The 12,890-nt window shown below is 41.4% G+C and overlaps 1 protein-coding gene across 1 annotated transcript in view; it reads right to left on the bottom strand.

Moving 5' to 3' along the window:
- Positions 1-12,890, bottom strand: part of got1l1 (glutamic-oxaloacetic transaminase 1 like 1) — a 67,209-nt gene that overhangs the window by 46,959 nt on the left and 7,360 nt on the right. The window contains exons 2-5 of the mRNA XM_034169943.1: positions 9,416-9,597; positions 7,465-7,588; positions 1,176-1,393; positions 935-1,085 (exon numbers count right to left, since the gene is read on the bottom strand). Of these exons, the coding sequence (XP_034025834.1) occupies positions 935-1,085; positions 1,176-1,393; positions 7,465-7,588; positions 9,416-9,597 (675 nt within the window). The remainder of the gene's footprint in view (positions 1-934; positions 1,086-1,175; positions 1,394-7,464; positions 7,589-9,415; positions 9,598-12,890) is intronic.

Genomic DNA, 12,890 nt, shown 5'->3' on the forward strand with positions numbered 1-12,890 from the left:
CGCTTTAAATAAAGTGACACCTCTTTCCAAACGTTGTAATACAGACAAGAAACTACAATTGACTAAAATGTTTTTTTTCCTCCCAAAATGAGACGTGCTGTATTTTCTTTACAAATTACATCCTGAAGTGAAGCACAGCAGCTGCAAGAGCTCAGCTCAGATATTTGGAAAGACATTCATGTCAATAATGTCTGCAAGGAAATGCTTTTGACAAAACTACAGATTTTGCTTATTCCTATTTATGTCCAGAGATCGAGGATCCACCATGTAGCGTTTATTATGTCCAAAGTTTAAGGATCCAGTGACCAATTTCATATTTATTTACTTTAAGACTCAATAAAATGTTCAATTTCAATTCAATTTCAATTTAGTTGGCCTATAAAGTGCCAAATCACAACAAAATTCTAAATATACTAAAACAAACACATCACGATTGTACACGTGTACAATTGTGATGTATTTGTTTTAGTATATTTAGTCATGGACATGATGAATATTGTTACCTGCTGGACTGTTTCTAATTTTGATTGGCATCAATGGAAAATGTCTTCTGTGAACTGTCTGTATCTCAATATATTATTATTAAGAATATATGCAGTCATATTTTTATTGATTTTATCAATTGAAAAAAAAATCATATATAGATTCAGGTATAACTGAAAGATTTTGGCACTGAATTTGATCCTGTCAATTTTTGTTATAGTGTTTTTTTAGGACATCATATTTATACAAATAAGAAGTGTTCACTATGGTCCATGAAGTATAATAAATATATTAAAAGAAGTGTGACAGTGTATGTTGCACACGAATAAAAGAATTAAGATTATTGAATAACAAGATGCGTGCGATTTTTATTTTATCATTGGGCAAAAATGCATCTGTCAGATTTTCACTCTGGATCCAGCCCTGAACATTCCTCACATAATTTTCTCACCATATAATCCAAAGCAGTGGGAGAACGACTGAGCACAGAGGAGCTCCATTCCTAGTGAAGCACAGTGCTGCACAGGCCAGGCATCACGTTCTAAATCCCCAAAGCAGAGCGCCTGTGCAGGTAGCAAGAGGAAAGGAAAAAGCCTCTGCCTCTGTCAAACAAAAACAAAATTACAATGAATGCAGGAAGGAAGATCTACCTGATAAAATATTAATTGTGGAAAAATGTGCACCACCATTACCAACATCAGTTGTGTGACTTTTGCCCACTGGTTGTGTAAGAGGTCTGCTCCAGTGGGGTAGTGACCAGAGGCTGAGAGAACAACCACACTTTGCTCTGGAGCCTTTCCCAGATTATCCAAAAGCTTCTTCAAACAAATGCCCCGCTGTTTTTCATCCCAGTAATAATACTGACGAATATCTTGAATCCCAGCTCCCTGAAAGATACCAGCCAGTGAATCTGTGGAGGAAATGAAGTGGAGATATTTCATAGGTGTAAAGTCTTCAAAATCGCAATAAGCCCCAACTGTGATTACAACAGTGGCTCTCAAATGGTCTTCTAGGCTGTTCATTGAAAGCAGAAAAACATAACAATGCTCCTCACTTTCCAAAATAGTGTTTTTGATTATTTATGTTAGGGGAACCAGCAACCAAAATGAGAAAATTGAATACGAGGTCTGTGAGAAAAGTATCCGACCTTTTTATTTTCTGCAAAAAATATATGGATTTGATTCATATGTTTTTACGTCAGCCAAGCTTGAATCTTTGTGCGCACGCGTGAGTTTTTCCACGCCTGTCGGTTGCGTCATTCGCCTGTGGGCAGGATTTGAGTGAGCACTGGTCCACCCCTCCCGTCGTTTTTTCATTGCGAGGAAATGGCGGAATGATTTGGGCTTTTTTTCCATTAGAATTTTTTCAGAAACTGTTAGAGACAGGCAGCTAGAAACCATTCGAAAAATTTATCTGGCTTTCGGTGAAAATTTTACAGGCTTCACAGAGAATAAGGAGTGTTACTACAGCTTTAAGGACTGCCCACAATGGTGCACGGCGCGCCACGCTCCGAGCCGCCATCGAGAGGCAGAAACCACCACATCATTTCTAAATGGATGGCTGTGTGGAGCCGGGACCATCATGTGCAATTTCTCTGGTTATCACAAGAGCTGGACATCAGCCATTTTCCGGCAGATTTCACTTTTAACAAGAGATTTTGTCATGGAAAGCCGCGCGGAGGCTTCGCGCGTCACGACCGATTCGCTGATGGAGCGAGACAAAGGAACACCTCCGTTTCGGAGTGTTAAAGGACAAGTTGGGACATGCCTATCTCGGCTTTCAGTGCTTATCAGTCGAGTGAGTATAAGAGAAATTGTGGAGAGCTGGGCATGTCCCAACTTGTCCTTTAACACTCCGAAACGGAGGTGTTCCTTTGTCTCGCTCCATCAGCGAATCGGTGATGCGCGAAGCCTCCGCACGGCTTTCCATGACAAAATCTCTTGTTAAAAGTGAAATCTGCCGGAAAATGGCTGATGTCCAGCTCTTGTGATAACCAGAGAAATTGCACACGACGGTCCCGGCTCCACACAGTCATCCATTTAGAAATGATGTGGTGGTTTCTGCGTCTCGATGGCGGCTTGGAGCGTGGCGCGCCGTGCGCCATTGTGGGCAGTCCTTAAAGGTGTAGTAACACTCCTTATTCTCTGTGAAGCCCGTAAAATTTTCACCGAAAGCCAGATAAATTTTTCAAATGGTTTCCAGCTGCCTGTCTCTAACAGTTTCTGAAAAAATTCTGATGGAAAAAAAGCCCAAATCATTCCGCCATTTCCTCGCGATGAAACAACGACGAGAGGGGTGGACCAGTGCTCACTCAAAGCCTGGCCACAGGCGAATTACGCAACCGACAGGCGTGGAAAAACTCACGCATGCGCACGAAGGTTCAAGCTTGGCTGACATAAAAACATATGAATCAAATCCATATATTTTTTGCATAAAATAAAAATGTCGGATTCTTTTCTCACAGACCTCGTATACTGAATTATGAGCAACATGAAACTTTTCCTCACTTGTGAAAAATAAATATATTTGTCCATTAAATGTCATTTTGCAATGAAAATCTAGGTTCTCCTGCCTACAGATTTCTCACTTTTGGGGTTTGGTAGTGGACTGGAATCCATAAATCCCTTTGCAAAGCTGGAAAACAGAAAAGAAAAGTACTCTACTGGAGAGCAGCATTGGTCCAGTCTCTAGATGCTGGAAACTGGAGCAGTGCTGGAGGTTCTCCATTGTCTGACAGCTTCCAAAACCAACACACTGTTGTTCACCTGGAACATCCTTTCTCTCAGCATGAATGACCATCTTTCACTGTTGTAGTGGGAACTTGGAAAGCTCTGCATGGGTATACCCAGCAGCTACTTTCTGGACATATGAATGACCAGTGAACTGCCTGGGTGGTTGTCATCTAAGCTCCAAGCCATGTTCATATTGTGGTTGATGCAGAGACTCAAATGAGGAGCATCACTTGCATTATGAGAGAACATTAGTTCCTACATTTTGGCCATGTTTTGCCATAATGTAGGTATGAGCCAGCTTGCAGGTGCCTCAGTGTTGAGGACCCCAACAACTGGAAAAGACCAAGAGGTCACTCCAGGTATTATTACCTGGAAATGGCAATAGATCAGTGGTCTAATTTGGTGGTTGCTATTCAGGACACAGGGTAGTTCCACTGTGTGGTGGATATAGTGCCTCACGGCACCAGCGCATGCTTCCACACCAGATCTATCCTCACCTGTCAAACTTTAGTTTTCACATGCTCATGGAATATCATCTGATAGTTATGCTTCGTAAATCAAATCAATTAAAAATGTCCATCAATGCCACTGAACGACATGTTAAAACGATATTCTATTTACGAGAAGACATTGAAAGACTCACTTGGCAATGACAATCATGTCACGAGGAGTTTGATCTATGAGGTCAAGAGACATCCTTGAAGAGAATCATGAGGTCACTAGACTCAGGTGTGTAAAAATGCTGATACTTTTGAAGAAGACGAAGGTCCAAGAGTTTAGAGTCTGACTACTTCCAGTTTTAACCAGTGAGATAACAATGGATGGATGTCTTTGGTATTAGGTTTCTGCAGAGAATCCTTATGTACCGCTGTAATGACTCTGTGTCAATTGAATGGCTAGTTAGGGAGACCCAGGTGAGGGATCTCCCTTATTGACTACTAACATGTACCTGCATGCCTTGTCACCAGTCGAATCCCAGGATGGTTCCACAGGTTGGTGGAGACACCAGTTTGCAGCATCAGCATATGCTCCTTGACCTGACTTGCTTTCATCTCTCAGCTTCTTCCTCAGAAGCTACAGCGTGATCCACTGCCCCTCCATACCACCCCTCACAGGTATCATCAAGCAGAAGAACTCTATCCTCGACTTTTGCAGACATGAAATGAATGTACTCTTGTAGACATTTATGATTACTTTGCCTGTGATTTGATATACTCACAGGTCCGTAAGTATTTGGACATTCCCTCATTCATAACGTTACTCTTGATTACTAACCATAAATTCTTTCTCAGTGAGCTTTGAGCTGGACTGGGAGGCGTGTGTGTGTGTGTGTGTGTGTGTGTGTGTGTGTGTGTGTGTGTGTGTGTGTGTGTGTGTGTGTGTGTGTGTGTGTGTGTGTGTGTGTGTGTGTGAGTAGGACAGGGGAAGGGTAATGCACGTGGAGGGGGTTATTAGGTAAGGCTTAGCAACTGTGTCTAGCTGGGAGGAGTGTGTGAGAGAATGGCCTATGAGTGGAAACGAGTCCTTGTGAGGGGATGGCCTGTGTGTGCACGAGGTCTCTGGTGGGGCGGGGTGGGTGAGGCTTTTGGATGACCATGTGCAGTGGGGTGTACAAAACATACAGTGCATCCTGTTAGTATTCACAGTGAGTCTTAATTTTTCCACATTTTGTTATATTACAGCCTTATTAAGAAATGGAATAAATTAATTTTTTGTCTCAAAATTCTACTCACAACACCACACGACAACATAAAAAAGTTTTATTGAAATTTTTGCTAATTTATTCAAAATAAAAACTAAGCTATCGCGTGTACATAAGTATTCACACCCTTTGCTCAATACATGGTTGATGCACATTTGGCAGCAATTACAGCCTCAAATCTTCATGAATATGATGCCACAAGCTTGGTGCACTTATCTTTGTGCAGTTTTGCACATTCCTTTTTTCCAGCACATCTCAAGCTCCATCAGGTTGGATGGGGAGCGTCGGTGTACAGCCATTTTCAAATCTCTTCAGAGATGTTCAATTGGATTCAGGTCCGGGCTCTGGCTGGGCCACTCAAGGACATTCACAGAGTTGTCCTGAAGCCACTCCTTTGATATCTTGGCTGTGTGATGAGGGTCATTGTCCTGCTGAAAGATGAAGACAGTTCCTGCCTCTGAAAAACATCCCCACAGCATGATTCTGAAACCACCATGCTTCACTGCTGGAATGGTCCCTGGTTTCCTCCAGACATCTGACATTCACACCAAAGAATTCAATCTTTGTCTCATCAGACTAGAGAATTTCTTATGGTCTGAGAGTCCTTCAGGTGCCTTTTGGTAAAATCCAGAGAGACTGCCATGTGTCTTTAACTAAGGAGTGGCTTCTGTCTGGTCACTCGAACATAAAGGCCTGATTGGTGGATTGCTACAGAGATGGTTGTCCTTCTGGAAGGTTCTCCTCTCTCCACAGAGGAATGCTGCAGCTCTGACAGAGTGACCATCAGATTCTTGGTCACCTCCCTGACTAAGGCCCTCCTCCCTCGACTGCTCAGTTTAGACGGGTGGCCAGCTCTAGGAAGAGTCTTGGTGGATCCAAACGTCTTCCATTTATGGATGATCGAGGCCACTGTGCTCATTGGAACCTTCAAAGTTTCCAAATGTTTCTGTACCCTTCCTCAGATTTGTGTCTCGAGACAATCATGTCTCGGAGGTCTACAGACAATTCCTTTGACTTCATGCTTGGTTTGGGCTCTGACATGCACTGTCAACTGTGGGACCTTATATGTAGACAGGTGTGTGTCTTTCCAATCACCCCAGGTGGACTCCTGTCAGGGGGTGTGTTTGATCTGCTTTTATTTCTGGTTGTAGTCTGTTTTTGTCTGTAGGCTGTCTGTTTTTGTCTGTCAGTCTGTAGGCTGTAGGCTTTCTGTCTTTTTTGATGGTGGACGTGTCTGTCTCTCTCTCTCCCTGGTCACGCCCCCCTTTCTAGTGCTTTCCATGCTCACCTGTTTTCAATTTTCAGCTCATCGCTGGGGTGCATATATACTGCTCATTCTGCTTTGTTTCTTCGCCAGATTGATGCGCCCTGTGCCTTCTTTCCAGCTCTCGTTTGTGTTCCTTAGTCCTGCCTGCCTCATAGTGATCTTGACCTCCTGCCCGTTTGTTTCGACCACGCTTAAGCCTGATGATAATAATACTGCTGCTGTGTTTTCTGGACTGTCTACCTGTGTACCGACCACTGCTTGTCCTACCACTAAAGTTTGTGTTAGAGATTTTGTATACATGTTATCACTGTTAAACGTTTGTACATTTGCCTTCTTTCTCATGAGAACGGTGTTGTGCTGTTTTGCACTTCACCCTGAGAACGTACGTGTTATTCAACCTTTTTTAGCTTTGTCTTCTTTCTCATGAGAACGGTGTTGTGCTGTTTTGCACTTCACCCTGAGAACGTACGTGTTATTCAACCTTGTTTAGCTTTGTCTTCTTTCTCATGAGAACGGAGATGTGCTGTTTTGCACCTGTCTTAATGCAATCCTGAGAATTCAATTTTGTTTTGACGTTTGTGATGTGGTGTTTAGTGTGAAGGAGTGTGGAAGACAGGACACTTCAGGCAGATGCAGAACAGCTGATACCTGCAACAGACGAACGAGATGTGCTGACCTGAAGTGTTCTTCCTTACAGCTGCACTTATTGACGTATGCGTTTATGTTATGGGAAGAAACTTGTCTTGCGTCATTACCCCCACCCTTAGGACAAGTTTCTTGTTTATGTGATGAGGGCGTCTCTTAATAAAAAGAGCGGAAAAGCAGGCCAGACTTTAGTGTAGCCTTGGTGTACAGCCTGGCCGCACTCCGCGCGTAATATTTGACTTTCTGTCTCACTGGTGTTTCTTGACTCTGTTTGTCTTGTTAAAGGTTCCAACAGTTTGTCAACCAGAGCTGTGCTTGTGAGTCTTGCATTTGTGTCCAAACCAAACCTTCTGTCAACTCCAAGTCCACCTGGGACATGGACTCCAAGTAAGCTGTAGAAACATCTCAAGGATGATCAGTGGAAAGAGGATGCACCTGAACTCAATTTTGAGCTTTATGGCAAAGGCTGCAAATACTTACGTACATGTGATTTCTTAGTTTTTTTCAGGATTTTTTTTAAATTTCACAAATCTAAATCAAAACAAACTTTTTCATATGATGCAACTTTTTAAACACTATTAAACATTGTATGTATAGTATAAAGCATGTTAATAGGAAATGAAAAATGAGTTTACCATCACAAGGGGAAGACAGGTAAACCGACCCACACCAGGCATCACCTGTATCACAGCGGTGTCTCAGGAGTTCAGCTCCGAGACGAATGGCACCAGTAAAACCAGCTGTCTGGACGCCTAATACCTAAAGTAAACACAGTAACAATCACAACTGTGAAAATGTCATGAAGGCAAAATACTTTCACAAACTTATCGTCATCTATTAATTTGTTCTGAGGTTGAAGCTGGTGACATAACTGTAATGGAATAATTACAGTTTACGTTGTAAAATGCTTTCATCTTGCAAATGCTCTGAAATCTATACATACTTGTGGTTGGTGTAGCTCAGCACACTCAGCCTCAGGTACTACTGGCATTTTAGGACTGTGATCATCAGACAACCTCACTTGGGTGACCAAGTTGGATGATTAGTCTCCTACACTATGGAACCCCATCTTGATACATTAGTCACGTCAAAGCCGCTGATGATGATTGTGTTTTTCTTTCCCGTCTACTGTGGAGCCCTACTAGGCCTGAAGTTCAAGTGTCTGATGGAGAGACTGGCCTGAGATATGATATGATACGAGGTCTGTCAATAAAGTATAGGTCCTTTTTATTTTTTTCAAAAACTATATGGATTTCATTCATGTGTTTTTACGTCAGACATGCTTGAACCCTCGTGCGCATGCGTGAGTTTTTCCACGCATGTTGGTGACGTCATCCGCCTGTGAGCACTCCTTGTGGGAGGAGTCGTCCAGCCCCTCATCGGAATTCCTTTGTCTGAGAAGTTGCTGAGAGACTGGCGCTTTGTTTGATCAAAATTTTTTCTAAACCTGAGACACATCGAAGTGGACACAGTTCGAAAAATTAAGCTGGTTTTCAGTGAAAATTTTAACGGCTGATGAGAGATTTTGAGGTTATTCTGTCGCTTTAAGGACTTCCCACGGAGCGAGACGTCGCGCAGCGGTCCCAGGTGCTGTCGTCAGCCTGTTTTAAGCTGAAAACCTTCACATTTCAGGCTCTATTGATCCAGGACGTCGTGAGAGAACAGAGAAGTTTCAGAAGAAGTCGGTTTCAGCATTTTAGAGCCTGAAATGTGGAGGTTTTCAGCTTGAAACAGGCTGACGACGGCGGCTGAGAGCGCTGCGCACGTCTCGCACCGTGGGAAGTCCTTAAAGCGACAGTATCACCTCAAAATCTCTCATCAGCCGTTAAAAGTTTCACTGAAAATCAGCTTATTTTTTCGAACCATGTCCACTTCGATGTGTCTCACAGGTTTAGAAAAAATTTTGATCAAACAAAGCGCCAGTCTCTCAGCAACTTCTCAGACAAAGGAATTCCGACGAGGGGCTGGACGACTCCTCCCAGAAGGAGTGCTCACAGGCGAATGACGTCACCGACAGGCGTGGAAAAACTCACGCATGCACACGAGGGTTCAAGCATGTCTGACGTAAAAACATATGAATGAAATCCATATAGTTTTTGAAAAAAATAAAAAGGACCTATACTTTATTGACAGCCCTCGTACACTTTATTGTCCCTTCCGGGAAATTTGTCTTGGACTCCAAACCTCTACAGAACACTTTCCTTCAATGCCTAAAGCACTTACCTAACTGTTGGAGATACTTCTCCTTCTTCCATGGCTTTCCTATGGGACATTGAGTTCCAATAATATCACCTGCCTCGCCTCAGATGATAGGTCTATATCTGGCATGGACACTAAATGGGTTACATGGGTAACTATCTGACCATGTTGACTGCCTGTCTTCAATCCTGTTCTGTCTGACAGGACTGGCTTTCGGGAATCTGCTCTGCATCCATTGAAGGCAGTGGAGAGCCTGTCAGAATTGTTTTGTTGCTGAAGTGGAGTGCTACGTAAAAAAAAAAAAATCATTATCCAAAAACTATAAACATTCTATAAAGGCCTAAGTGATGCAGCTCAAGTCAACATATCTTGTGTATTTGAACTTACCCTGTTCTCCATTATAGCCTGAGATTTCTTTCCCAAAGCTGCTTCTGTGGCTTGTTGGGTGAATTCTTTCAGGCCAAGAGACGGAGGATACTCTGAACGAAGAGTTGGATCAGTACTTAACTGTTGCTTTAATTTTTTAACAACAGTTGGTACAAACATCTGCCCATCCTCATTGAAGTACTCTGTGGAAAACAGTTTTTTGAAGAGATTACCAGAGCTGATGGGGATTTTTGTTTAAGGTCTGCATGATCTTCCAATTTCTGTGCAGATCTCCTTATCAGAGACATGCCTGTCAAGAAAAAGGGAAACTTTAAAAAGCCTGTCAGTGCATGTGAGTCTGTATGTCTCAATCTGTGTGGACCTGTCCAGGATATGACCTGCTTCTAAACAAATCTGAACTAAAATAGATTCCAGCTCCATGAGGCTCTTAGGTACGAGCGTAAATCTTGAAATATCAATGTACAGGTTGGATGGATGGACTGCAAAGGAATTCATTCAAACCGAAGGGCACCTGGTGAAGCCTCTGCCAAGGCCCCACAGACTCCTTTATCTTATGTTATGCATCAAAACAAAGCCCAGTGATTAGACAATTTATTTGGAGACAATAATGAAAACTTCCATAGATACCCTCTCTTGCAATATTCACAAAAGAGAAAAGGCATTCCTAGAGTCACACAGTGATCAAGAACTGCACCAAAATTTAATGGATTGTTCCTTGGTCTATGTTCCACATCCACCTCCTCCAAGTTTCAATTAAATCAGTTAATTGGTTTTTGCTTAATCCTACTAACCATCAAACCAAAACACAAAAATATATGGGAGAAAATATAACTCCCTTAGCAAGTGATAAGACTCCCTTTAAGCAATCTGTCCTAAAACACAAAAATATAATGATTCCAAAAATACGGGCTAGTTTGGCTTAGTTTATTCATGACAGAATTATGTAGTACTAGCGGTGTGTGAGATTATTTAGCCATTTGTGATACATTTGTGATATACACTGAGCCCCCTGAAATGGAAAATGTTGAAGTTCATTGAATGGAAGTGAAGAAAAAAAAAATTGCAGTAGAATCCCATGTAAAATGTCCAACTTTAGATGAGAAATAAACATGTTTATACATACAAAACAAACAAACAGTTTTGGTCTCTTTAGCTACTCAGGAAACAATTTGATTTGATTTGATGAAATATGATTCCATACGTTTTGTACCACTGCATGCTGTGACCACTGCGCATGCACACCGCGTGCGCACACGCTACTGGGAGTGGTGTTTAGCCAAACATTGCGGAGTTTGTTTTGCTGACGGAAGACGATTTGAAGGTGCTAATTGGTGCTAACACCAAAAAACAAATACATTACGTCGTAAGCCATCTGGAGGCATGAAGAGCTGTCAGGATGTGTAGATGAAGTTAGAATGAAAATTTCTGAGGTGATTTTTTTTTTTTTTTTTTGCTGGAGTGAGGAAAGTGCAGACAGCAGTCTGTACATGAAGTCAGTACATGGCATCACGGACAACATCATCAGAATTGTTTTTGGCAAGTTGACTGAGAACACTTTTGGACACCTATTTAAAGTTCATGTACTGTTGATGTCAAAGCACCGGTCATGCACACTACAATGTAAGTCCCTTTTCTGTTGGATATAAATTACTAAAATATCAAATGAGAAGAACCTATGTTTGCCATTATATAAAACAAATAATGAATGTTTTTCATTCTTTCAATGGAACATTTCATCTTTCACCATTGAACTCAAACATTCATTATTTATATACTAGATGCCAGTGACAATATGGTCAAATATATGGAAATTAATAAATTGTTCATTTTTACTTCATGACTTTGATTTTATTTTTAATCAAATAAATACTGCTCTGCCCTGATACGAAACAATATGACTGTTTCAAACCATCTGGGAAATCTGTCAAACATTGTCCTAAAACTTTCTGTTGTGACTTTAGGAAAACATACATAGAACATTTTACTGCAACATTCTGAAACATTTTGTTACGATGTTTCAGAGAGTCTACACTTTAATTTTTTCAAAATGAATTTTGCAGAAAACTTTCTAATACCAATGCAAAACATTTTGGATATGTTTTGTGTTTCCTGGGTATTCCTCCTCCATGACAACTGCACTGAGGGTAATAACTCTTTAGTTTAAGACGTTTTAAGCCATAACGTGGCAGACAGCATTTAGCGTCAATTGACTCCAGACTGCTGCAGTCGCCGAGACCACTAGCCGCTAGCTGCTAGCTGTTGTGGAGGAGGTGCTTTCTGAGCATTTTATGGCAAACATCTGTAATAATATGGTTTGTTGTGTGGTTAATCATCCTAATAGATCATCTTGCTCCAGTATTTCCCGCAAGTGAAATTCTTGTATTTTATTTGTTATGTTAGTAGGTATCGTAGCTTAGCTGACATTAGCTCCATTCCAAACTAACCCTATTTTATTTTAGTTTATATAGTGCCAAATCACAACAAAGCTGCCTTTGCCTCCTAACACTCCACAGTGAAGTAATAAGCTGATCATAATTTTTAATGCCTCCACCCAAGCCAGCCACCATGAAAACCACTGCCCAGTCAACAAAATAAGCTTTAAAGCAACACCCACACAAAGGTTAGCCTGTTAGCTGTACTTTTATCTGCAAGTCTGAGAGGCTTCATTTTTTCTGTCCAGGTCATGCAGCGGCTTGCCTATGCTCTACTTCTTTCCCCATTTTTGGGTTGCTCAGGAACATAGACCAAGCTATTTATACAGTATAATATGCCCATACAAAGCTCAGTGACACAGGCCATTACCACACCAAATTTAGTGTAGATATGATCAAAACTGTAGAGTCCTATCAGCATCACACATGCGCACACACATGCACGTGGACATGCACACACATTTACGTATTTATATGCATAAGATGTCAAGCTTGCACCAAATGAGAAAAAAGACGTACCATATTTTCCAAAGAAGTTTTTTGGTTTGTTTGTTTGTTTTGTTTTTTACCAGCGCGAGGGGATCTGAGACAAACAAACACCAATAATAAGTACACTGCAATAATGAGAAAAACAAAATCCCAAATTAAACAGCTGACAGTAAGGTGTGGCATATGCAGTTTTTCTTTTTCAATCTATTTTCTGGCAGGTTTGACTTATACTCTGGAAAATACTGTAAATTAGTTAATTATTTGTTTACACCACAACTCAAAATGCAGTACGCAGAGTTTGTTGAAATTTTGTGGACTTTTTGAAGCAGGCCTTATGGCATTCCAAAATGTTTTCCATGCTCTGGTGAGATGGTACCAGTTGGGGATGGCATAGATGGGAATTGGCCTATTTGCGCCTTTGGCATTTACTGTCGTTCAAATTGAAATTCCTGGAAAAATTTAGATGTTATTTGGTGAATTATACATGAACACTGGATGAATTTGTTTTCGCCATGGCTCCATTTTCAGAGTGAATGGACACTTTTTGGTGACAG

Source organism: Thalassophryne amazonica, chromosome 5, assembly GCF_902500255.1.
Source record: "Thalassophryne amazonica chromosome 5, fThaAma1.1, whole genome shotgun sequence".
In the NCBI taxonomy this organism is placed as follows: domain Eukaryota; kingdom Metazoa; phylum Chordata; class Actinopteri; order Batrachoidiformes; family Batrachoididae; genus Thalassophryne; species Thalassophryne amazonica.